This window comes from Miniopterus schreibersii (genome assembly GCF_964146895.1).
Source record: "Miniopterus schreibersii genome assembly, chromosome: 1".
NCBI lineage: Eukaryota > Metazoa > Chordata > Mammalia > Chiroptera > Miniopteridae > Miniopterus > Miniopterus schreibersii.
Window position 1 is genome coordinate 128,865,623 of NC_138101.1, and position 27,171 is coordinate 128,892,793.

A 27,171-nucleotide genomic window follows, 5' to 3' on the forward strand; every position below is an offset into this window, starting at 1 on the left:
TTTATTGAGCACTTACTATGGGCCTGGCATATACTAGGTGCTGAGGATGTAGCAGTGAATGATGCAGATAAAATCCCTGCTCCCTGGAAGCTTACACTTAGGGAAACAATAGTCAGTGTCTCCGTGTAAATAGATGTACAGGAAAGGTGTGGGCCTGCGTGACACAGATTTTCATCTTCTTGGTATTTGTCAGAAGTTTTGCGTCACTAATGACTTTTTCCACTCCCAAGTTCGTTGGTGAGGTGGATTACATTTTCTCTGTACTTTACTCTCATTTCAGTAGAATTTGTGGAAATGAAATGTTAATGTTTGTGCTTCATCTGCCATCTTGAGCCTGAAGGTTCTTGGCTTAAATGATTAGAAAGGGCCTCCCCCCTTTAGATAAATATACTCATATTTATTTCTGATTTATTTATTTAACTATTTTACACTTAATTCCTATAGCATGTATTTTGGTTAGTTGTAGAGATTTAAATTTATTTTTCCCCAATATTTTGAAATCTAAAATCATAGAACATTATATGTAGTCAATAAATTATAACTGTGACTCTAATAATGAATAGAATCAAAATATTTTCTATAGATGTTTTCTATTGGGAACAATTGCAAATAGTAATTCTCTAGCCAGATTACACAGTGTCCATAGATATGTTACATAAAGTATTTGGAATGGTTTTGCATTTAGAAAGAATTGTATTTTTAATTGTAATTCTTTGACGCTGCTTACAGTGAAATTATTTACAGTGTATTGGCAGTAGGATCTTACAACTGAAATGAGAAAATTATTCCAGAAAAGCGGTGAAACAAAATCATAGACTCCTAAAGTATGTCAATTCACAAATTAATGAACTGTATTAATAATAGTTAGCTGTGCATAATATTTGTTTATATTCCAATAATGTTCTCCAGATCAATAAAGTGAGTCATTTCATAACGAAGAAAGGAAATTATATTTTAAAGTAGGTGTCAAAATAGCCTGCTTTTCAATAGTCCTGAAGTCAATGAAAATCCGCTCAGTAAATAATGAGGGGACTTGGGAAGGGATAAAGACATGCTGCGTATTTATGGTGCATTCATTCAATGACTGTTTATTGACTATCTACTCTGAGCCTGGCTTTGTCCTGGGTACTGGGACATAGCACTGAACCAAATACACTGTCCCTGCGCATATGAATGGATATGTTAATGATTAAAGAGATACTATACTATACACAGTGAGATAAAATATATAAAGAAATTTGGGCAGAGACCTGAATCGAGTGAAGGTGTGTACCAGTGGACTAGTAGGTGGAAGAGCATCCCAACCAAAGGGAACAGCAAAAACAAAGACCATGAATCCTGCTGTGCTTGGTGCTTGAAGCTTCTGGAGAACCGAGGGGAGGTTGGAGGGTGGGTGATCAGTAAGGGAGGTGAAGTGAGCCAGGATCCTGTGATTATCTGTTGATTTTGTGAATGGTCATATTCAGTTTTCTTTGCTTAATCTAAGTTTTCTAGAGGTGATAAGGTCAAGATACTGTGATAAGGCAACTGTGGCACAGAAAACAAGAATTCGGCCCTCAGAGACCTGGAGTTTCTGTATTGGGGATACATGCTTCCCCAGTGTGAGCAGTCTGCCAAAGTCATCGTAAACATTTCAGTGTTCAAATGTGTCTGGGCTGTAACCCCTGCAGGGAAAGGAAATCCTGGTTTCTAAAAATAAAAACTGTTTTTATTTTAAGAGTCAAAGGGGGAACAGACTGTCCTAGCATATACAGGTCATTGACATGTTTTAATTGTGGAATTAGACTATAAAGAGAGATAATCTCTTTAAACTCATAGATAGCTAGGTGCCAGTTTTTTAAAATGTCTCCAGAGAGATCGTTAAACCTCCATTGAGAAATTATGAATTTCTTTCTAGTGCTGCTTGGGTTGGTTTTGTTAAAGAAAAATTATATAACCCAGCTGGTGTGGCTCAGTAGTTGAACATTGACCGATGATCCAGGAGATCAAGGTTCGATTCCCGGTCAGGGGACATGCCCAGGTTGTGGGCTCGATCCCCAAGTGGGGTGCGCAAGAGGCAGCTGCTTAATGACTCTCTTGTCATTGATGTTTCTATCTCTCTCTCCCCCTCTCCCTTCCACTCTCTGAAATCAATAAAAATATATTTTTTAAAAAATGATATATATTAGTTAACTAATTTCTCTATTACTTTTTTGAGGTAAAATAGCTGGCTTTATTGTGACTTATGTATTCATACACTCAACACTATATATTGAGCACATACTATGTAGCAGACACTATTCTAGGCTCTTCAATTGTAATAGTGAGTACAGTGGGAAAAGTCTCTGCTCTAATGGAGCTTATATTCTAGTTAGCAGACAGATAACAATTTAAGAAAATAAAGATAGATATATCATATAATGTGCAGTGGTGATGAATATCGAGTAAAGGTGGAGGAAAACAGGGCAAAAGGCCCTGAGAAAGAACTGTTTTTGATTTATTTGAATAGTTCTGGGGCCAGAATGGAGGGAGAGAGGTCGAAGTTGAGGCGCAGAGGTAATGGCTGGGGTAACTCATGGGCTCTGGTAACGACTGTGGGGTGACTCTGTGTGAAGGGAAGCCACCAGAGGCCACCTGATACATGTTTTCAAAGGATGACTCCAATTCCTGTGTGTAGAGTAGATTTGTGGGGGCAAGAATAGCAGCAGGTGGCTTGAACAGTTATTGGGGTTTGGTTGACACATGGTGGCTTGGACTAGGGACAACAGTGGAGATGGGACAAATTTAAATATGGAGTATATTGTAGTTAAATTGTAGAGCTAACAGGATTTGTCGATGGATTACATATGATGTGAGGTAGAAGGAAAATTCAAAGGTGACTGCAAGGTTTTGGATTTGAACAACTGGCTGTTGGTGCCATTCCTTGAGCTGGGGAGCTGTGAAGAAGAACAGTCAGGGGCTGGTGTTAGGAGTTCAGTTGTGAACACGCTCATGTGACCACCTCACCGATGTATCTGTGCAGAGCTGTTGAATGTCTTTAGATAGATGGGGTTATGTTTCAGGGGAAAGCTCAATGACAGAGGGAGACGTATGTGTAGTTTGAGTATATATGGTATTTAAAGCCAGGTGACTGGCTGAGATCCTCTGAGGGAGTGATTATAAATAGAGAAAATAAACTTTGTAAGGAATGAGCCCTCAACACCACAGCATCTAAGACACTGGAAAGAAGAGGCAGATTCAGGGAGTATGACTGAAAACTTACAGCCTGTCAAGGAGGAGGAAAGCCAAGTATTTTGTGGAAAGGAGAGAGGGATCAGCAGGCCAGATGCTGCTGAGATATTGCCGATGAGGACTGATAATCGCCCAGAGAATTTGGCAGCGTGAGGGTCATTGCAGCCTTAGCTCGAGAGTAGAAGTTGGGCAGACAGCTCACCCGGAGTTGATTCAAATGAGGGATTAAGCAGACGGCTACTTCTGTATGGAGAATTTCTATAAATGGGACAAGGGAAATGGGGTGGAATTTGGAATATACTACATCTTGAGTATTTTGCCTGCAATCTGAATTTTGGTTGTTGTGTTTGAAGTTCTGTGAAGTACAATGTTCTGATTCTTAACATGTTTGAGTCTCAAATAGTGAATTTTATTTTCTATGTATTTAGAGTAAGTGATCAAATTTCTTTTTGGTTCTCATTTTCTTGGTTCTCTGTGCTCAACAAACTACAGTTTATTTTCAGTACTAATATAATCAGTATGGTTCACCATATACATAGTGAGGTTTAAAATATGTTTAACTCAAATTTCAGTTTCAATTTTTATATGCACCTGTTCTCTCCCTGTGAAAAAGAGAGTGAATTAGTGCAATGACTGGATCTAGATGAAATGACACAGTCATAGGCCACCCTTTCATAAACTCCCAGTGGCTTCAGGGACACAATAGAGAGTTTTGACAACCTGCAGTTGCTGGGCTATTCAGGTGACCCAGATTTCTGAGACATCACAGTGTAAACCAGATTCCTCTCAAGAGGATTTTGTTCTGCCCTCTTTTAAAAGTAAATAGAAACTTCTCCCAAAATGTCTCACTTAAAGCATTTCCCACACTGGCTTTTCTACCTTTACTGTCTTGTTATTATAAGCAAATTGGATCATAGAAATACAAAAGGAACAGGATGAAGAATGCCAAGACCTTAGTTTTTTGCAGATTGCCAGGGTACTCATGAGTTTTGGGCAGAGAAAACGAGGCGAATATCTTAGATCTGCATGAGGGTGTGGGCTATTTGTATATTTTTTACCACTGTGTCTCCAGGGACCCAATGAAATAAAAAATATAAACTTGTACTGGAAAACATATGCCACAAGGTATTAATATTGTCATTGGTATGTCAGCTACCATTGTTTTTTAATTTAAAAAAAATTCAAGTTATGCCCTGGCTGGTGTGGCTCAGTTGGTTGGGTGTCATCTTGTGCACTGTAGGGTCGCTGGTTCGATTCCCAGTCAGGGCACTTGCCTGGTTTGCGGATTTGGTTTGCAATTGGGGTGCAACAGGAGGCAGCTAATGGATGTTTCTCTCTCACATCGATATTTCTGTCTCTTCACTCTCCCCCTCTGCTTTCCTCTCTCTCTAAAATCAATGAAAACATATTTTTAAAAATTCAAGTTATTATATATTAGCTTATATATGTACAGATGATTTTTGATATGTATTAAAAATGAAAGAAATAAACCTACTCAATGCTTAGTCATGTAAGGTTTTACCTTTATATTCATTTTTACTATAACCTAAATCAAAGAACACAGACATCTATACTTTTTTTTTCTCAATCCTTTGATCCATCACTCTTGGGGTCAAGTATACTTGCTCTCTCTCACCATTCTTCATATTTAGTTTGTGTAAATTGCCTACATCTGCCTTTATGAGAGATAGCAACAGACATTGGTCAGTTTTGCTGGAAATATAATCCATTTCTAGAGCCCAGTAACCTGAATCGGGGTCCCAAGGCATCACCGACGTCCATCAAAGCCCTTGCAGATACCCTTTCAGTACAAGCTTAGGACTTTGTAGGTGAGACCAAAGCCTGCTCTTGACTGCCAGCTCAGCTGAGGACAGATGGCCACTTGGAAGTGAACTGAAAGGCTAGTTTATTCAACATTACTTCTGGTGGGGTGGCAGGCGGTTTTATTATCTTTGGCTGCTCCTGACTCTTCCACAGGCTGCAGCATTCTTTCCAGAAGCTGTATAGCATTTTACAAGGGGAAAAAATTCTTTCCTATCTTGGGGAACATCAAAGTAAATGAGAGAAATTTTCATTTTGCTTTCTTAAATCAGATGCCCTGCCTGCTTATCAGTACAGAGAAGAAAAGGTACACCAGGTCCTTGGGGACTTGGCTTTCGGGAAATGAGATTTTTATCCATGGAACCAAAGGATCATTAGCAGCACAATCAGAACAATGGAATTCCACAGTATCAATGCCAACATCCAAATCTATGGCCCTTTCTTGGTTCTAATACAGTACCTGAAATTAATGCAAAAAATGTCATAATGTGAATGTAAGGACGGGGGTTTTAAAAATCAGTAAATTCTTCTTCTCCATATATAAGTTAGTTTTGAAGAAAAATAAAATATCTTAGATATGATAACTATATGCATAAGAAAATTCACAAAATTGGAAGTGAAGGAGGCCTTAGGGTAGCCTTTTTAGTTTCAGGACCTGGCTAGAGCCAGTTAGCAGTCAAATGAGCTGTAATGAAGCTGTGGCGGCCAAGCAGAAATAGCAGGACACTGTGCATGCCCAATGCACGCAGCTGAGTTGTCCCTCATCTGGAGTTTTTGGTAAAAAACAGAGTATCCTAGAAAATCTTGGTTTTCTTATAACTAGCTTGCTTAAAATTAAGTAGTATAGTTATCATCTATAATAACAACACAAACACTTATCAAGCATTTCCTGTGGGTCTGGCTCTATTATAAATATTTTATATATGTAAGTTCATTTAATCTTTACAGTGGCCCTGGGAAGCAATCAATCGAAAATAAACAAGTATGTGTATATATGCATATACACATAGATATATGTTAATATATATACATACATGTGCCAAATATGGAACTATTATTGGGAAACAAGTTTCTTTATAAACATTAATTAGGGTAATGTGCATGATGTATTTTAGGGAGGTAATGTATGCCACGTTTTCTAAATGTATTTCAAACCTCATTGCCACAGTGCTTCTCATGGAGTCAGTGCATGTGCTTTGGGAAATGTTAATTTAATCATTGAACTGAGGTCTAACTCTAAGTCCAGGGGCTTCTTCAATGAGTGAGCAGTTTGTGGGGTCTCGTGTGGTATCAGCTACAAAGCAGATCCTGGCACGAGCATGGACCCAGTGTGGGTGACCATGAACTGTGAAGAGGTGATGATGTGGGAGCCACCAGTGCATTTTGCTACCCTTAATCCAAGGAGACTTTAGCACCATTATTTTTGAGGATAATAAAGAACACAAGATTTTTGTACATACGCTTGCTCTGCCTAGAACCCCTAGCTCCGACTACCCTCCATCTGAAGTTATTTATTTTTAGCATTAGATCGGAGCTGAAATGTTATTTCTACAGGGAAAATCTTTCCTAATTTCCTGTCTAGTCCTTTACAGTCCTTCGTCCTGTACTTCTTAGAATGCTGCTCCATTTCTTTACAACATCCTCTTACTGAGCTGCTATACCCTCATCTGTGTGGTTGACCCTGTAGGGCCTGTCTCCTCTACTCCTGCTCTCCTCTCACTCATGAGACAAGGGGCAGGTCTGGTCTGCTTTACCCTTAAATGTTCAGCTGGGGAAATTGCCTGCGTGTTTGCTCAGCACGCACACTGCGTGAATGCAGAGCAGTGAGCACTTGGGAGAGGGGGTGTCTGTACTCTTTGTGGGTGATGATCCAGGTGAGTTGTCATCGTCCTTGTTGGATTCATGGCATCAGCTTTTCCACTTCAGTTGGAAGGCCACTGTCCATACCCACTCCTTGTCCCTCTGTGGCATACCGCTCGGATAGCCTTGGTAAGAAAAAGTATTTCACCTCCAAACTCCTCTCCCTAGATGCCTTTTCTGTTTATGACCTGGGGCATAATGCAGGCAATTCTCACCTCTCCTGCACCCTCCTCCAGTGTTGTTACCTCCCTGTTTATTATAAATACTTAGATCTACCCAATTATTCTTTTGTTCAAAAAATTATCTAGAATAAAATTAATTTAATCAGGCATTTTGTCACAGTTTAAAAAGAGATGGTTTGATTATTTGCTTTTTTTTTAATGAAGATTGATTTTTTTTTTTAGCCGACCTTCATAAATTGGCAAATTGTTTGTGATCCCATAACTATTTGAGGGTTAGTGTCATCTTTAAGGATTAACTAAATACACTGTTGCAAATCTGTAATTTAAAAATTAGCAATTTTTGGTTATTGGTCTATGAATGTTTAGTGTTAAAATTTAGTGTTGATTTAATGGAAAAGTTACACTTCATGCATCTGAAACACAACCCTAACCACAGTTTACTAATAGAGTCGTTCTTCATTTATCATCGGATAGTAGCCAGATGCACAGATTTTCAAAAAAAAAAAAAGGGGGGGGGAGTACATTTTACTTCCCAATTTTATTTTAGAAATTTAATGGAAATCTTTTTACTCCTTTGAGGGTGGGATGTGTAAGACTGAGACCGCCCTTGTCTTAATGACCCCAACCAGTTTTTCCCTTGCTGTGTGCTGGTCATTTTGCTCTCACCGAGCCTTCCAGGGACTACCTCACTGCCACTCCCCTTGTCTGTCTAGTAAGAACTAAGATTGCAGGGGATAGCTGCTGTAAAGCTCATCAAGTCATTTATCTTTTGCTTCAAAATTCAAAGTCCGGAAGCCTGGGTCCAGGGCCTCCTGGGAAAGAAGAGTGCTCCAGGTTTTCAGTTATGAATCACTGCTTGCTGGGCATATGGCCACTCTTCCTTTGTTTCCTTTCTCAGAGAAGCAGAGCTGAAAGGAAAGATCAAGGCGTGTGATTTAGGAGACAAGGCTCTCCTCCTTGTTCTCGCATTACCAGCCTTGTGACCTTGGGTAGATTCCTTAATATGTTCTGGGAAGCAATCTATTCATCTCTAAAATGAGAAGATAAAATAAATAATCTCTGGAAATTTTTCTTCTCCAAAGTTGATGATTCTTAATTTTTTGGTAAAACTCCTTTAGTTGCTGCTGCATTCTTAATTTATTTAGTACATGCATCTATTTTCATTAATTCATTAAAGTAATGAACAAACATGTAGCCTTATCATGAAATGTAAAAAATCTACTGTCTGTGATAATGACAGTTTTATTCAGAGTGAGACAGAGAGTGTGAAGTACATTTTTCCATTACCAAGCTGCACAGTCACACACCTAATTACTGTTGTGTGAATAATTGCAGAGTGCCTACTACAACTCTAATAGCTCTCAGTGACTAGTAATCTGTCAAGGTAGAATTCAAGATAATATGTTTTTATACAACAGTGATAAGGCTCTCATTAATTATTACCACCTATAATTGCTTGATGTGAACATTTATTTTAAAACTTTAAAATTATATACAACAAAATAGTGATTCAAACTACCTTCAGGAAGTCTATACACAGAAGTTGCTGCATTAGAGTTAATGATGTATTAAGTAATTTCTTATTGCTTTTGTCTTTTTAATAGATCACATATTATTTGAATTAAAATACAAAAAGAAGTTTCCACAATTAAGCATCACACTGAGTCATGTTTCTGGCCTCCAAGATAGGCCGATAATTTATTAACAACTTCTTTAGCAATATCTGACACAGAACATCAATATATTTATATGCCCAAAGAAGAAGAATTTATAGTCTTGCTTTTATTTCCCAAAAGTATTGCAAGTTTAGGTTACATGCACCTTTCTATGTCTTGTAGTATTTCATAGCCAAAATCTATCATTTCCCATTTAATCCAAACTTTGATTCGAAAAGATTCCAAGCAGACATCTCTTTGATGAAATATTTTCTTTCCTTTTACAGATATATTTCTCCTTTACTTTTTCTTTGCTTTAATACAGATAGAGGGTAAGGCTGAGGTCCAAATTTAAAATTACACATGAAAATGATTGTTTAAACAATGGGATTTTGAACTTAATGCAAAAGAGAGTGGCTAAAAAACAGAGATCTAAGCAGAAAAGAGAGTCCCTGGGTCAGATTCTAGATGTGCCTTTATGGAAGCAAGAGTGGAATAAATTGAAGTCCTGTCTAGAATGAGAAAAGGAAGTGTTTTTGGCAGTAAAGTGGACAGAGGAGGACTGACTAGAGGGACTGTTTGGTTTATAAATTTGGACCTTGAAGAATTTTGAAGTTGATAGACCCCTGATATTAGGCCTCCCTTTTCAAAGGAAGCATTGGGTTTGTGGAGCAGAGAGTCATGGTTGCAGGTGCTGGTATGAGAGAAAGCCCTGCAGAGGGAGAAGGCAAGGAGCATGATTGCTAGGCAGGATTATCTGCTGTGGGCAGCAAGCCCGTGCCCAGAAATGCACAGTGAAATGGGGAGTGCGCGTGCTATTGGCTCCGCAGGGGACAATTTTGCTATTTTTCACAGCATCCTAAATACACAGTGAATCTTATTTCTCAACACTGTAACTATCATTTAGTCTCCATCATTTCAGAAACTGGAATTTTTCAAAGGCTTTCAAAAATATTTCATAAGAATAGGTATCACAGATTTATTCTCATGCCTCACATCTTTTGGACTGAGCGATCAATGATTCTACCAAAAATTTGTAATGAAATTTGCTACTGGGGAGATAGCAAAGCCTTACCTTTGACAGTGGTTCTTAGTCATTGTGACAGAACAGCATGCATTCGCTTTCTGCCTGGCTTCGTGGGGGGTTGGAGGTGGGGGAGTGGGGATGGGTGGGTGGGTGTTGGGTGGGAGATGGAGGGAGGAAAAAAAAGGTTTTAATTCTTTATTCTGGTTTCTGTTTCCTAAGATTACACTTAGAAACTAGCCACATAGCTATGTGGTCATAGTATGAAATTATTTTCAGGTGTCTCCTTTTGAGGATATGAAGTCATCAAGGGAAAGACCCTGCACCAGAATTAAAACACATTTCAGAAGCGTTCCTCCAAAGATTAGATTATTCACTTTTCCCCCCTTTCATTTACACTTTATAACTTGTGTCTCTAAGTAACAATTTCATATTGGCAGGCTTGCTCACAGTGTGTCCTTGCCTCTACTCCTGGAACAACACTGAGGAGGTTATTTTGGCCGAGCTAGGAAGTGGTAGCACTTTGTCATTTCTTTTGCTCATTGAGGGTGACCAGGCACGACACCGCCTGTAGATGAGAGAGTTCTTGGTAAATGACTCCGGGATCACCTTCGGCGAGAAGAGTAGCCTTCAGCTGCCAGGTGTGTCCTGTTATTGAGCAGAATAATTTCATTTCACCTTTTAGCAAAAGTGAACTGGAAGTGGACTTTCATTTCCTAATCAGGCCATGTCCTCCTCTCTCCACTCCACCGCCCCCCTCTTTTTTACTTAACTGAGTCATGGATTAATTTGTTTCTGGTATTGCTTGCTCCTTGCCCTGTGTGATTGGCCTCAACCATGGAAAAGCACCCTTTGTTCCTTAGAGTTCCCGTCGGCCAGGTCGTATTTCAGCTACTCATTAAAACATGTATTTATCCTACTCTGGAGCACATTGTCTGGCCAGCCATGAATTTATAGTGAAATGTAACAGTAAATTGTGCTCTGTGGTCAGAAATGCCAAATGATACTCACAGCAGCACAGAGGTTTCCAGCCTAGGGTAGAATTAAAGAGCTTAGGGCCAGTGCCGGGATTGTTGGCCGTATTTTCACAGTGGCCAGTTTTGTTAGAGTCGAACTTGGAGAGAGCTTGAAATCACTTATTTTAGATGTTTGCACTCCCAGCCACAAAGCCCCGAGAAACATAGAACTGATCTTGTAATAAGCCCCAGCTGAGTTTACAAGCCTCTGAGCCTTTCTGAAAGCCTGTTTAGTTTAATGAGGGTTTTCAGATTTCAAAGCTCACACACCTTCACATAGAAACAGATGATTATGACCAAATTAGGGAATGTTGTTCCATGAATGTTTTCCCCCAATATGTTCCCTTCTCAGTTGTCAGGCATTGTTCCGTTACACTGTTCACCTTCCAGACATCATTTTTCTAAGTATAATTTTTAAAAGTCTTATTGTATGTAGTTTCTCTGCAAGCAGATTGTTATGTTACCTAAAAGCAAAGATTTTACTCTCTTATAGGATAAAGGATAAATATGCATATATATTCTCTTATAGTAAAGGATAAATATGCATATATATTTTTCTGTCCAATAAAAAAGTGGTACAATCTGAAAAAAAACTTGAACCCTCAGCTTCTGCTGCCATGACAACTGTCCCGAGGGTCTAGGCATCCACTTTCGCCCCTGTGCCCTGCTTCACAGGGCTCTGCGGCCGTTTCTGAGTGGCTTGCTAATGAAGAGAGAAAAGCCACGTCCATGACCTAGTAAGAAGGGAAGTGGGTGAGAGGATGCCCTCACTTGGGCTCTTTATACATTGGACAGATAACCTTCATGGACATTTACAACACTATCTTCATCTTTAAAATGTAGTCTTTTTAAATAATACCCTTAATATATGTGGCATACGTTTGTGTTAGCCTACCTATTCTTATTTTTAAGAATGTTTTCTGCATCACCCTTAGGAATATAATAATTAGGATATGAGGCATTCAATCCTTACTTGGCCGCCGAATTGTTTATTATATCATACCCATGGTTTTACAAAGAGGCGCGACACAGATTGTGGTGTTCAGATGTCAGCAATACAGGACCACGGGTAAATGGAAGACTGAGATGTCCTTGAAGAAAGCAGGGCCATGTGGCTAGGGCCAGGCTGCACTGAAGCTGTGATGAGATGCCAGAACCTTTGCCTAAGAATCTTCTTCACTTTCCCCCCCCTGACCCTTGTACCACACAAGCACAGTGACAAGACATTAGTTAGAAGACACTGAAAAGTTTAGCTCTTCCAGGAAACAGTTGCCCTTTCATATCTCTTCATCTCCAGCTATTCTTTTCTGAGTCACTCCAGCCCAAGCACAAAACCCCTTCAATTTTCTTCTCTCTTGAGTCAGAATCAGCTACCCATGGTTTTAGAAAGGTTACGGTAATAGGGGCTGTGTATTTGTGCATTATATTTTGAAGAACTTTTGTATTCTAATCAGGGACTATCCTTTAACAGTGAAAGTTTAACCCGCTGTAGCTCAAACTGTGGTTTGAGAGTTATATGATAATTATTAAATCTTGTATCTTTATAGTATTGCTAATCTTCAAAATGTACTCTTATTAATTACAGACATTTTATTTTTAACTGAGTTTTCTTGCAAATGCAACTTACACTGAATTAAATGTACCTAAAGGTTGGTAGAAAAGATTAGTATTCTATATTTAAAGAGCACATGAGACTTTTCCTTTCACTCACAAGTTGTATCTGATGTGGGCGTGCTTTCCTGGTCCAAAAAAAAATAGAAAACAATACAAAATGTATAAAATGTCTGTTTTAGACACTGGCCAACAGGAAGTATTTGATTGTGATCCCTGAGAGAAAGGTAACAAACAAGTTAACTGCTACAATCAGCTGAGCTTTCTGCCTGGAAGCAGGCTCCAGATTGTAGTGTAGGGAGACAGAACCCAAGCAGAGCCTGTTTTAGCTGTGTGGAGGAGACAGACAAAAGAGCTCAAGGAGTCCAATTCAACAGGATTTTTAGGGGAGGGATACAGGAAAGGTGGGACTTAGACCAAGAACAAACTCCAGAAACCTGATCAGGGGTCCTCTTGAGTATTGGACTGAATACAAATCTGTGTGCGTATAGGTGAAAATCTATAAGGCAGAAGAAAGCAATTGTTGGGAAGCTATGAAATGAACACTTTCCATAGCTCACATAGGGCTGAGAGACAGTTGAATTTCTGCCAGACAAATAGGAAAGATTTCACTGAACGCTTGAGGCATTCCATAGAGATGTTCAAAGAGTCATGTATTAGTAGTAGGGCTGAACTGTCCTAGGGCAAATGCTACGCTAGAGCTGCTCTAACAGAGCTTAAAAATAAGCCTTGAAAAGATAAAACTGATCTGCAAGTACCTTAATGTTTAGCTAAAACAAATATCAACATTCTTTAAAGGAAAACAACAGCTCACATTAATTCATAATATCTGGCATCTAATTTAAAATGTACACATATGAAAAAGCAGGAAAATGTGACCAATACCAGGATTAAAAGAGTGAGTGGAGCCCTGGCCAGGTGACTTGGTTGGTTGAAGTGTCATTCCATACACCAAAAGGTTGTGAGTTTGATCCCTGGGAGGGGTGCATACGGGAGGCAATCGATTAGTGTTTCTCTCCCATCAATGTTTCTCTCTCAGTCTTTCTCTCTCTCTCTCTCTCCCCCCCCCTCTTTTTAAGCATATCCTTGGGTTAGGACTTAAAAAAAATGGGGATGGGGTGGGGTGGTGAATGGAAACAGGCCAGAAATGATAGAAGTGATAGACTTAGTAGAAAAGAACTTTCAAGGATTTATATGAAAATGTGAGGTGAAAGACTGTGCACTGAAAAGTATGAAACACTGCTGAAAGAAATTAAACACAAATAAATGGAAAGGCATCCCATGTTCATGTATTGGGAGAATTAATATTATTAAAATGACCATACTACCCAAAGATATCTACAGATTCAGGGCAATCCCTATCAAAAGCCTAATAGCATTTTTTAAATAGAAATAGAAAAACAATTCTAAAATTCATATAGAACTTCAGAATACCCCAAATAGCCCAAACAATTCAGAGCAAGAAGAGTAAAACTGGAGACATGACACTTCCTGATTTCAAAATATGTTATGGTAATTAACACAGTTATGGTACTAACATAAAAATGTAGATCAATAGCCAGACTGATAAGGCAAAAAAGAGAGAAGACACAAATTACAAATATAAGAAACTAATAAAGAGACATTACTACAGACCCTATAGACATTAAAAGGGTGATAAAGAAATAATATGAAAAATGCTTTATATCCATAAATTTGACAACTTAGATGAAATAAATAGGTTCCTTGAAAAATACAAATTTCAGGGCTCTCGTAAGAGGAAATTGAAATCTAATTCATGTTATATCTACTAAGGAAACTGAGTATGGAATTTTAAACCTTCCAAAAAAGAAAAATCCAGGATCAGATGGCTTTGCTGGAAAATTCTACCAAACATTTAAGGAAAAACTTACAATTCTCTACAAATCTTCTACACTATGCCAAAAAATGTATCTCAATCCATAATTTTACTTCATTCAAAAGTTACCTTAAAATGGAGCATAGACCCAAATCTAAAACCCTAAACAATGAAATTTGTAGCATAAAACATAGAAGAAATTTTGTTACATGAGTTTATGTGTATATTTATTAGATATTATACCAAAATCATGATACATAAAGAAATATTAGATAAATTTGTCTTCATAAAATGAAGAAATTCAGAAAACAATGTTAAAGGAATGAAAAGACAAGCCACAGACCAGAAGAAAATGTCTATAAGATACATACCGTATAAGTATAAACAACTATTATCTAAAATATATAAAGAACTACTAGAACTAAACAATAAGGAAATGACTCATTTTTTTAAAATGGCCAAAAGAATTGATCAGGTGTGTGTGTGTGAGTGTTAAATAAGCTCATGAAGCCCTGTCCAGGTTAGAGCATTGTCCTGATAGCCAAGGTTGTAGTTTTGATCCCCAGTCAGGGCACATAAGAGAAGCAACCAGTGAATGCATAAATAAGTGGAACAACAAATCAATGTTATGCTCTCGTCTCCCCCTCCTCTTCCTCCTCCTTTCTCTCTAAAATCAATGAATAAAAAAATTTTAAAAACAAACCAAAAAATAAGCACATGAGAAGTTGCTCAACATCATTAGTCAATCACTGGGGAAGGGAAATTAATAACTAGAGATGGCATTATACAAATATTAGAATGTCTAAAACAAAAACAAGTGACATTATGAAGTGCTATCAATAATGTAGAGCAACTGGAACTTTCACACATTGCTGGTGGGCATGCAAAATGGTACAGCCACTTCGAAAAAAGTTTGGCAGTTTCCTATAAAGGTATCCAGATACGTTCATACATCCAAAGAAGTAAAAACTTACATTCTCACAAAAACCTCTAAGGGAACGTTTCTAGCAGCTTTATTTGTAATAGACAAAAACTGGAACTAATTCAAATACCCCTTAGCTGAGAAAGGGATAAATACACTGTGGTACATCCATATTATACAATGGAACACTCCTCAGCAATGAGCTAATCTCAAATTCATTATGTTAACTGAAAAAAATCCAGATTCAAAATTATGAATTGTATGATACCATTTATGCAACATTCTTGCAAAGACCAAATCATAGGGACAGAGAACAGTTCAGTGGTTTCCAGGGATTGAGGCTCAGGGGAAAAGTTGACTGCAGATGAGCATGGAGAAATTTTTTGGATGATGGAACTAGTCTATATCTTGGCTGTGTTTGAATATACCCTCTCTATATGGCATGTGTTTATGGTACACATTTTTCTAAACTTGCAGAACTACACACTAAAAATGTGCATTTTATTGTATGGTAATTATACCTTAATCATTTACAATAGTATAAAAGATATATTTAGCAAATGTGTCTCAGACCTAGACACTGAAAACTACAAAACATTCTGAGAAAAATTTAAAAGAAACTAATAAATAGGATAATACATGTTGTTATAACAAAATAGAAGTCTCCACATTGTTAAAGTGTAGGTCTCTCCAAACTGATCTATGTTTCAATGCAGTATCATTGGATATCACAGCAGATTTTTTTGGATGTTGACAAAGTGACTCAAAAATGTATGTGGAAATTCAGAAGGCCTATAATATCCAAAGCAATCTTGATTAGGAAACAGATGGAGGGCTTATACTACCTGAATTCAAGGCTTGGTATTAAGCTCCTATAATAAGTATAATGCGGTGTTGACATAAGGATAGACATATAGAGTAAACATAAACTTATGTAACTCAGAGATTCTGTTCCTGGGTACTTAAATAAGAAATGAAAAAAACATATGCCCACTGAAAACCTTGCACAAAAATGTTTATAGTATTTTTATTTGTGAAACCCCAAACTGGATAAAAATCAAATGTTCATCTGTGGGTTAATGGATAAACAATTACCCTAGACCCATGTACTGAAATACTAATAACTAATAAAAAGAGGTGAATCTCTAATGTAATATGTATAAATGTGTCTCAAAAACATTATAGTGAGCAAAAGAAGTTGGCCAGAAAAGAGTACATAGTAATACTGTATGATGCCATTTGTTTGAAATGCTATAGCAGGTGAACTAATCTATGGTGACAGAACATAGGTCTGTGCCTAGAGTCAAAATTGTGGGTGGCATCAACTACAAATGGTTACAATAAAATTTGGGGAGGTGTTGATGAAAACGTCTCATGGCTTGTGATTTTGGTTGTATGGATATTGATGTTTGTTTGTCAAAACTCATAGATTTATAAACTTAGGACCATTTGTTTTGTATAAATGATACTTCAATGAAGTTGATTTTTTAAATAGTATATAAACTATCCGTTGTTTTTAAGTTGGGGAAAATAGTATTTTAGATTTCCCTTTCTTTCCTTGTACTTTAATAATATTATTGGAGAAGTTACCAAAAAGAGGGAACTATTTTTTTTTAATTACTACAGTGGAAGCAGTGACATCATTTCAGCTCTTTGTTTATTTTAAAGAAGCCAACTTGACTAAATGATGTGCAGAAGTAGTTTTAAGCCTAGTCATCAACAGACTCTTAAGAGCAAAAGTATGTTCTGAATATACTTAATTTTAATTCATACAGAATGTCTCAAATGAATGTAACCCTTAATTTAATTAATAAGTAAAAAAAAGAAGAATTCACAATATATTATATTTATCCTCAAAAGTTATATTCTATACATTTTTCTCCAACAGTAGCCCCTTAAAATCCACCTTTATTGGCATAAGTGTCAGAACCATCACCAGTTTTAGGAACAAGAAAGACAATTTTGTCTCCTTGATTTGTGATCTTTTCCTAGTAAATTACACATGTTAATTTATTTTTAAAATATTTAATACTTGCGTGAAAAGTTATTTACAAGAAAAGAGCCCTTTTCTCCCCCCTTTCTTTTTTATGTGTCTTTATTGATTGCAAAGAGAGGAAAAGAGAGGGAAAGAGAGAGAGAGAAACATCAATGATGAGAGAGTCATTGATCAACTGCCTCTTGCACGCCCCTCATTGGGGATCGAGCCTGCAACCCCGGCATGTGCCCTGACCTGGAATCGAACCTCCATCTCCCTGATCAGAGGTCGATGCTCAACCGCTGAACCACACCGGCTGGGCAAGAACCCTTTTCACATACCAGGTTAGCCTAGATTGTTTGGTTTGTTTTAACAAAAATGTCCAATGCTAGAGCAGACAGACCTTCAAGAGGTCATGAGATTATGGATTGGCAGTTTTGTAATGAGTTCAAAATTTGCTTTAAGATACCTAAGGATGGTTTTAACTTTTGATGAAATAATTCTACTTTTAAAAGAATTCATCAATTTGGGCTATGATTTGAATTTAGGGCCTTTTCTTGCATTAGAAGGAGGAGAGGAACTACAGGGAATAATATTGATTATTAGTATTATAATAGTAATTGTTACTATTGTAATTTTTTTAGGTTTGCCCATTATAAAGTATTTTTCACTTAGCATTCATTATATGCATGCAATCAGATCACTCTTGAGTGATAAACTCTTAAATTTATCCCTGTAAGAAGACTATAAACTAGGTACTATACTTAAAACAAATATACTTTTAGCTTTTGTACTTTTCTGTTTAACCTAGATAGCATGAAAACTAAATGAATGTAAGAGCAGCTATAGAGGGACAGTTGGGTTGTCCCTTCTGGTGCTTTCCTGAGTCAGAGCATCTAGATAACACTATTGCCCACACAGAGAACAAGCTTAGATGTATTGAATCATCTCTTATTTTGGAACATGCCAGAATGGACTGACCTTTCTTTTGCAAACAAATGCAACAATATTTGTAATGGAATTGAAATAAACTGACTTATTTTTATACTATTGGGGTGCTGTAGGTCCTATGAAAATGTACACTTCTTTCCACCTATTATATTTCTTTACTTACTTAAAGCCAAGAATTTTTTCAAATCTTATCTCATATTCTCCTGTTTTCTGGCTCTCTAATTAGATCCTTTGGTCATGATTGCTCTTATAATGTGATTTCTTTCCTCCTGACTTGGAGTCCTGTCAGTATCATTTTTGTCCATCATTTTTATTTTTAATTTCTACATATTTTGAATTTCTCTAATTAGCTTGTATTTGTGTCATGACGTTTATTTATTTCATTATTGTTTTAAGCTTAGGAGGATTTTGACATTTAACGTATTGTGATATTTGTATTTGCAGTTCCCTGAATGTGGTTTCTATGGAATGTATGATAAGATCCTGCTCTTTCGCCACGACCCTACCTCTGAAAACATCCTTCAGCTGGTGAAAACGGCTGGCGATATCCAGGAAGGCGATCTTATTGAAGTGGTCTTGTCAGGTAGTATGCTTTTTCTCTCTTCACAGATTAATAATTAGTATTGGAAGAATTCTTGCACATAAGTTTTGAAGACAACATAGAAAACGTACATCAAACATGGTCCCAAAAGGAGATGTTAGGGCTCTGTCTACATGTACTTTCAAAATTATTTTGGAAAAAGCCAGAAGTTTCCTTTGAATTGGCTGTTTCCACACCCAATTCTGTCCCAGTCAACCCTCCCAACTTCACGCTCTCCTCAGCCCCCAAAGACACACATACCTTCATGCATTGTCATGAATCATTTGGACAGCAGCAAAAGCAAACAAAAAAACTTTCCAACAGCAAAGCTAAGACATGTCAGGCCCCCAAATACACTGAGTGTCTGGAAGCCAAGAAATAACAGGAGGGCTAGGAAACCATTGCTTTAGTTGAATCAAGCATCCAGTAGTGATGAGCCAAGACCAAGCTGAAAACCAGAGCTCAGCAGTTTCAGCGGGCCAAGCTGTGCCACGCGACACGCTCCCTCTGCCCGAATTTATATTTCTTATTTAGGATTTAGAAGTTAGGACTGTGTTTATGTAGCAGGGATCCTTGCAACTGTCAGTGCAGTATTCTGGAGAGGTTCTGATTTTTGCTGTTTATTTTTGTTAAGATTGAGTCATTGAAAAACTGGGATTGCATTGCTCCTTTCTCCCCTCAGGCCTTCTTTGCTTGCTATCTCTTTGACTAAAGGAAATCCATTAACTTTAATGATTCTAGACTTCATTTCCTCAAGTTCCTCTATTTGTTCTGAGCCCAGTCCTTGGGTGCACTGATTATAATTCAGTTGGTCTTTGCTTTGATTAAGTCTAAAGCGCTGCCTTTATCAATCACCTGTCCTTGTGTGAGGTCCCGGAATTGCCACATTTTCCTTGAGTAGATAGATGCTATAAAACAAATTGTTTTGCTAGATATAAGTGGCAGTTTTACTCCTGTTTATAGGGTTGCCAGTTGCTAAATAAACAAAACCAAAAAACAAAACCTCTCATAGTTTTTTGTTACGTTCTCTGGAAAAAATCACTTGCTTTGACTGAGTTCTCTCTTTTCCTTTTCTTTGGCTCTGTCACATTGGCTTACTGCACCCTGGCCTCACAGAACTAGTGCCTAGACATGTCATTTTTTAAGTTTCCTGTTTCTGAACACTGGGGCCTGCCTGAAATAAATTACTCAGAGAAATAAGGCACTGGATCTGTTCTCACCATAATTCACATTAAACTATAGCCAGGCTGCTCTGTGGGTAATATAATGTGTTTTTTCCTTGTGGCAAATATAGGAAGATTTTTTAAATTACATTTCTAAATCTGATTTATTTTTCTTTCTATTTTACTTTTGTTATCAAGTCCTTCCGAGTAGTCCCGGGCAGACTGGATGCAGGCTGTGTGGGTGCGTGCTGGAGGAGAGGGCTGCCCCTGTGCCGCTCCTCGCCACCCTGAGCTACCCGAGGCAGCCCTCCGAGGGCCCGGCTGCGCAGGAGCCCATTCTGCGCTCCCTCTCCCGTCTTTGCAACCCAGCACTTCCTTCACTGTGCTCACACTCGGTGGCTTTTCCCGTCCACCCTTGATGTTTCATCTCTCCCGTCTCCCTGGCCGCCCTTGCTGCGAGGGCATGTAAGGGCGGCCCCTTTCCTCACCTGCTTCCCAAGCTGCAGCAGGAGGGAAGCCTCTCCTACTCTTATCAGTATCGTTGGCATTTAAAAGGAGCCCTTCAGTAACAGCCCAGTTTCAATTTCGAGCCTGGAGCCTTTGAACCCTTTTCTCACTCCACATAGGCCCACTGCTTCCAAGTCATTTAACCCTTAAATTATTTAGTTGCATATACTTAAGTATACATGGATTCACTTATGTTTAGATCTCTAGCATTTATCTGTAAACTTCTTTCTAGCTCCTCTCCCACTCTAATGCTTAGCATTGTCATTTTCTCAATAAATGTTAAAAGTAGCTTTTCCTTAACACCTCCAGATCTTCCAAATTGCAACCCTGTTTTCTCTCTCTCACTCTTACCTCTTTCCCAAACCCCTCTGAGGCCGCGCCTCCCTTGCAATCAAATGCCTGCTCTTACTTCCCTGTCTCCTTGCCTTACTTGCAGCCTGGCTCTCCTGAAGGTGCTGCTCCATCTTCTTCCATCTGGGGGGCCTGGCTGCTGATTTTCCTCCACTCTTAGGGGAGGAGTGGAGCGACACGGTCCTGTCCTTGCTCCCTATTTCCATTTCTGGTTATTTTCTGGTCCAGCCTCCTCCAGTTCCACTGATACCTATTTCCCTAGCTATGCTGTCTTCTTTATAATACTGCGTTGAGATGGTTTACTCCCTTGAAGTCTCATTTCTTTTTGGTCATGGCAGTCACTTCAGCTTCAGACCCCTCATCCTTCTTTCCATTGTCTGCACCCAGTCATCTTTGGCGTTATTCACGTGCACTTTTATTGCATCTTGGATTCCTTGTTACCCTCTTTGTCGTCGGTCCCCTGCGGTGTAGGCCCATACCTGACCTCACCAGTAAAGCATGGCTCCAGCACCAAGGTCGCATTTGGCCACACTCCTCCATGTCATCTGTGTGACCCAATGCACATTCCTGTTCCCCTGTCTTTTTCACTGTGTTTCTCAACCGCCAACTCCCTCCCGTTTTTGGACTGCATTTGTCTCCCCGTGGCACATAGCCCACTGAATGCATGTCTTGCATCACTGTGGTGCAGCCTCAGCCACCTTGCCTTCTCCTATAGCCTCACAAGGGCCTCTTATGACAGTCAGCAATCTAAACTACTTCACCACCCATTTTTGCCATTCCTGTTCCTGCGTGACACTGGACGGCTAGACATGTTCCCCGCCTGTGAGGCTCAGTGCAGGCTCGCCTCTCACCCGGCCTTGCCACTGTTCCACATCCTCCCTCCCCCGTCCTCGTACCATAGACACATAAATATGTATGTTCTCAATAAACGTATTTGAGTTGGTTGCTTGACTGTTGGCTATCATATTAGAAGTTGTCACATATACAACATTTTATAAAACTATCGATGCTTGTAAAAATATTATTTCTAGATATAGCCTCAATTTTAACTGAAGTTTAAGTCTCCTTGTAATGCATTCACTCAGCCCTGATGAGAAATTAGTGCCTGAGATGTGCACAGGATTGCATGCCATTAAAATCTGAGGCAAGACAAGGGAGAGCTACTAAAGCACTTCAGGTATTAGGGATCTCGGACCCCATACTCGTTTCTGAGCCGGCCCCCCAAGAGGATGGAGCGCTGCGATGGGCCAGAGCAATATGCCACCTCCTGGAGGTGTGCTGAAGGGTCAGCTTCATTCAGATTGCAGCGGGTGAGGAGGGTAGGGGGCGGGACACTGGGTTTCCCCTCCTGCCTTTCAATCAGTTCCCGAACCCAAGCATGCTGTGGAACTTTCCCTCTTGAACACTGTGATTTTACTGTTAAAATTCATTTATCCATATTTTCTTCTTTTCTTCATCAAAAATTAAATTTCACTATGTAGTCCGACATAAACATAATCTGGTTCTTTTTATATTCAACTCACATTCTACCAACAGGAACATTTTTCTGACATAGGAGAACAGTAAAAATGTGAGAAAATATGGAAAAATTTTATTTTGAGGAAGGTTAGAAACTCTTGTCTTTTCAGACAACACCAGGAATTTTCTCTTGCTGATGTCATTTTCTGCTGAGACCGTTCATCATCTGTTAGTACTAACCAGGCTGTTCCCGGCTAATTTGCTGGTTTTCCTCCCTTTTTCTTTTTGAAAAACATGGCTTGTGTGAGCTGGTGCATTTAGACCCAGAAAGCCAGGAAAAGATTGCTCATGGGTGGATGGGTTGGGTTATGGGGAAGAAAAGAAATAACTCATGGAAGTTCCCCGCCATACACCCTCCCACCACCGTCAAATTTTCTTTGCCTGTTAAGCAGATAATTAGCATTGTTACTATTGTTATGAAGTAGGAAAACACTGCAAATGGAAATTTCTCTTACTAAAGCCAAAGTCAAGTTCAAATGTATTGTACTGAACTCTAAAGTTCATGGAATTTATCTGGTCTTCTTCGCGACGGGTCTCTATCAAAGCTTGATAATTCAGCCTTAGCACAGCAAATTAATAACAGGACTGCATTCGCATGACCCAGCTCTTTTAGTTTTTGTTTTTTGGGGGGCTTGATCTCTAATAATGTTGTGTGTATGTGTGTGTATCTATTTTGTACACAATTAAATGAAAAATAGACAAGGACTACAAGAATTTCGCAAATAAAATCATAATTTTAAAAGTTTTAGAGCTACATGTTAAATCTTTTTCATTAATGGTAAAAATCCATGTTTTTCTTATATTTTTCCATTTTTTGCAGCAGATTATGCTGCATTATTTACAACTTTTTCTGTTTATACATGTGGTTATTTTCCCCCCACAATCTAGAGATGGGGACCTCCTTAAAAAGTTAGTGCGATAGCCCAGGCAGAGGGGTGTGGCCTAGTCTCAGGCCCTGGCGGCTGAAAATGAGGTAGGGAGATAAACAAATACTTCAGAGGTAAAATTAAAGGGATATAATAACCATTTGGTTGTAATTGACGGAGAATTAGAAAACAAAGAACTCTAAGGATGGCTACTGCTATCTAAGCGAAGTCAGATTTTCCACCCCCGTCTCAAGTTTTGCCGTTACCTTTTGTTCAATGTGTTTGCCAAGTGGTCTGAGTATTTCCCTGAGGAGCCTAAGAGCTGATTTTTTGGGCATGTAGTGCCATTGATTTCCTTTGTAGTTTTGTACAAGTTGTGTAACCTCTGGGATTCAGGGGATTTTTCTGTTTATTTTTTAATAAACAAAAAAAAAGAGTTTATACCGGATGAAAATGTCATACAGGGCTCAGGGTAGATAGATTCCAAATGGTCTGAGAGGTCATACCCATTTTCCCTACACATAGGCCACTTCTGCCTCATGGAGGAGAACACTTGAGCCATGGAAAACCAGGAGTTAGGAAGAGAAAAACCTTTGTTTATGTAATATCACAAGCTTTTGGAGCAGTTTACAAAGTAATTTTGTTTCCTTCACAATGACTGTGGGAGTTAGTGAAATCAGATGTCTTCAAAGCTATGGAATATAAATTTTAACCCTTCCCGCCTGCTACAGTGTGTAGAGGTGGTTCCAGAGCTTGAAGGGAAGTGTTCAGTCACTGTTCACACCACTTCAATGTCAAGTCAGCCCTTTGAACTTGGACCAGTAAACAGGAATTCTCGAGGACCTGTTCAAAGAATTCCTACTACAGTAAGACAGTTTATACTTCAGCGAAACACTGATGGTATTTGTGATAACTAAACCAGCAATGAGCCACAAATTTCATTGCCATGATTTTTATTACAGAACTATTTTCCCCTTTTCTCATAAAAAATAAAAAACAAATACTTAATAGCTGTACAAACTGTTATCAGGTTAAGCAAACCTGGAGGCTCTTCTCTGTAGTGTTGTAATACAACATATGAAATAATAAAGCAGCCACACCCCTGCTTAAAACAGGATCTCATCATATAATTTCACAACTCTGATCCAAACTGAAATAGCGTCTTAGGGTCACTATATTTAAGAGGTCCTTATGACCAGGTTTTTCTATTACTAAGATTTGGTGCCTAAACCATAAGCCAGAAAAAAAAATATATGGTAACAAAATTCTAGTAGGGTCGTCCTACATTTATGCAAAGTACAAATATTGACTTATATGGCATTGTGCCAGTTATATCCACTACTCTCAGAAACAGGACATTGCTTAGCAGTGTTTTATGCCCCTCTGAAATATAGGTGGAAGAGGAAAACCTTGAGTGATCCATTACACCACTGCATTATCATTTCCACAGGAGTACATTCTATAAATATAGTTTTGGTTGCATGCTTTTAAGAAAGCAGAATTAATCATGGGAAGCACTTCTCAGTCCTAAGACTGCTTAGGTAATTAAGGTTGTAAAAGACCTGGCCTTTAGTACTACATTTATATTTCTTTGTAGTTGTTCTTGGATATCCAAATATGCCAGGATGAGTGGTGCCAATTGCTGTCCAACTTTAGTTGCAGTTATCTGTGCCAGTGGTTTTGTAACAATGGAAAATTTAAATGCTAGATTACAGGTCATTACTCTTTTCTTCTAAGTATGGTTTATGTTAACTGTGTCTGCAGTGTTTCCTTTTTATTATTGTTAATATTAATTATGTTTCTGCCCTTATCTTTTAACTAAACTGGCTTTAGTTTCTTTGTACCACACTAAACCATTTTCATAGAAAAATGAATGAAAATAGCAGGCAGATTGGAATGTTTCCATAGAGTTCCCATCTTGCCCCATTTGTGACTTCAATGGGAATCTAAGGACTTGTAGCAGACCTCAGTTACTTTGACGGATTTCTCTGTGGTCCTTGGTGGAGTGGATTCTCCAGGGAGATGTGGCACAGTAGAGCATGCTTCTCTGTCTTTTTTTACACAAGTACCCCAAAGTGTCAAGGCAGAGTGGAGACATTCTCCCAGGTAATGTGGTGCATAAGACAGACCCTAAAGGGAAAATTATTTTGAAGAAAATTATTTAATTTGAAAATTTTATGCACATTTTGCATTCTGCTGCATTATATTTTTTTGCTTAATTTTGAATAAATAACATTTCTCCCCATGCTGTTCTTTAAGAAATAATGAAAACTATGGTGATGGTGATTAAGGACATTCAGAATTTATGATGTGTTAGGCTTTAAGTGCTTTACATATATTAACTCAGAAATATACATCATATTTTTTATGGCATATAGTCACATAACTTCAATTCGATAAATAGTGGACTTCCAGGCAAAGGCTTTGGTCTGAGTCCCAGACCTGTAATTTATTTGTTATATAATGTTTGGCAAGACAGCTCATTTCCCTGCGTCTTGATCCATCACCTGTGAAATAGCAATAGCAATATCTTCAATGTAAGGTTAGCCTGTAGATTTCATAAGAATAAATATAACACATTTCAAAAGATGCCTGGCAAATATAGAATAGTCAACTCTCTTGCCCCACCTCCATCCCACTGGACCGTACAGTCCTTGAAACAGGAACCATTTATTTTTATGTTGAGTCCTCAGGATGTTGCATATGGCATGCAATCACTGTCTATTCATTGAGTGAATGAATGAATATTTGAATTAACAAAATGCACAAACAACAAACGAATGAGTAAATTGGTGCTCTATATATGATACTCAAAAGTTACACTGTTCTGTAGGAATTGAATTTCAGTGCTTGCAATCAGCTTTCCTTGGCCTAATCTATTAGTAATATCAGTATTATTATCATCCGACTAATTTTTTAAAAATTAAATATATCTTTATTGATTTTAGAGAAAGGAAGGGAGAGGGAGAGAGAAAGAAACATCAGTGATGAGAGAGGGTCATTGATCGGCTGCCTCCTGCCTGCCCCCCACTGGGGATCGAGCCCAAAACCGGGGCAAGTGCCTGACCAAGAATCAAACCTCCATCTCCTGGATCCTATGTTGATGCTCAACTGCTGAGCCACGCCAGCCGCCAGCCGGGGCGACCGATTCTTTTTTCTGGATCCTTGCTATCCTCTACATATTTTCAAAAACAAATTATTTTTTTAGATATTATTTCTTTTTAGAAATCCAGTTCTGCTTTCAGAATATTGCAATATCTTTCACAACATTCCTCATGTAAAATGAGACCAAATTCATAGAATACCGATTGTTCCCCTGGATTATGCTCATCCCTGTGACCAAGGAACCCCATTTGCTACCAAACTCAACTCACTTTTTTAAAAAATTCATTTTCTCAACTATTGTTCTTTTCTCCCAAATATTCTTGCTTGCTTTCTAAAATGTATTCAGTAGTCACTCTTTTTTTGATACTGTCCCCCAATACTGATCTCACTGGCCTTCGTCAGTTCATTGTCATTTCGTCACCTGGGCCTCAGTGTTCCTCCCACACCTGCACTGGAGCTCAGGCTGGCGACTGCAGCTCGTCTCTGGCTCTGACCTTTCTGTTTCAGTGTCTGGAAGGAACAGTGTCCTGAGGTGCTGGCTGACCTTTCCTGCTGCTCCCTCTCTCCCTCCTCGCACTGGAGCTCTGGAGCTTACCTATCTAGCAGGACAGCTGTCCGAGCCTAAGGGTCAGCTGGCAAGGTCTGTAGGAAAGGCTGAGTCATGTGCTACACAACTGGAGCTTAAGTTTCCATAGATCTCTGTCCATGTTGTTCATACCATGGTTTTCAGAGAGGGACATATCATGCCCCTCTGTTCACACAGAATTAGCCTAAGGCCCAGTCCTTCACCATCTGGCAAGTAGATATCTAGCCAGAAATCATAGTTCTTTCTTTCTCTTCTCATAGCTCATCCAGATAAACAGGGAAAGAAAACAGGCAATGAAAACCACACATAAGGGGCCTTTTCTCTGTATTCTCTGGTCTCTGCGTAGCCAAAAATTCCTTATATATGCTTCTTAGGGTGGAAATTTAACAGTCTCATGTACATAAATCTTACCACTTTAGGGCCTTAATGGT

General features: G+C 38.7%; 1 protein-coding gene across 2 annotated transcripts in view; it reads left to right on the forward strand.

Annotated features, from left to right (window-relative positions):
• PRKD1 (protein kinase D1) overlaps positions 1-27,171 on the forward strand; it is a gene marked incomplete at its 5' end in the record, with an annotated part of 298,282 nt that overhangs the window by 137,972 nt on the left and 133,139 nt on the right. For both annotated transcript variants that reach the window (XM_081120461.1, XM_081120462.1), the window contains one exon: positions 18,509-18,647. In XM_081120461.1, coding sequence (XP_080976587.1) covers positions 18,509-18,647 — 139 coding nt within the window. The remainder of the gene's footprint in view (positions 1-18,508; positions 18,648-27,171) is intronic.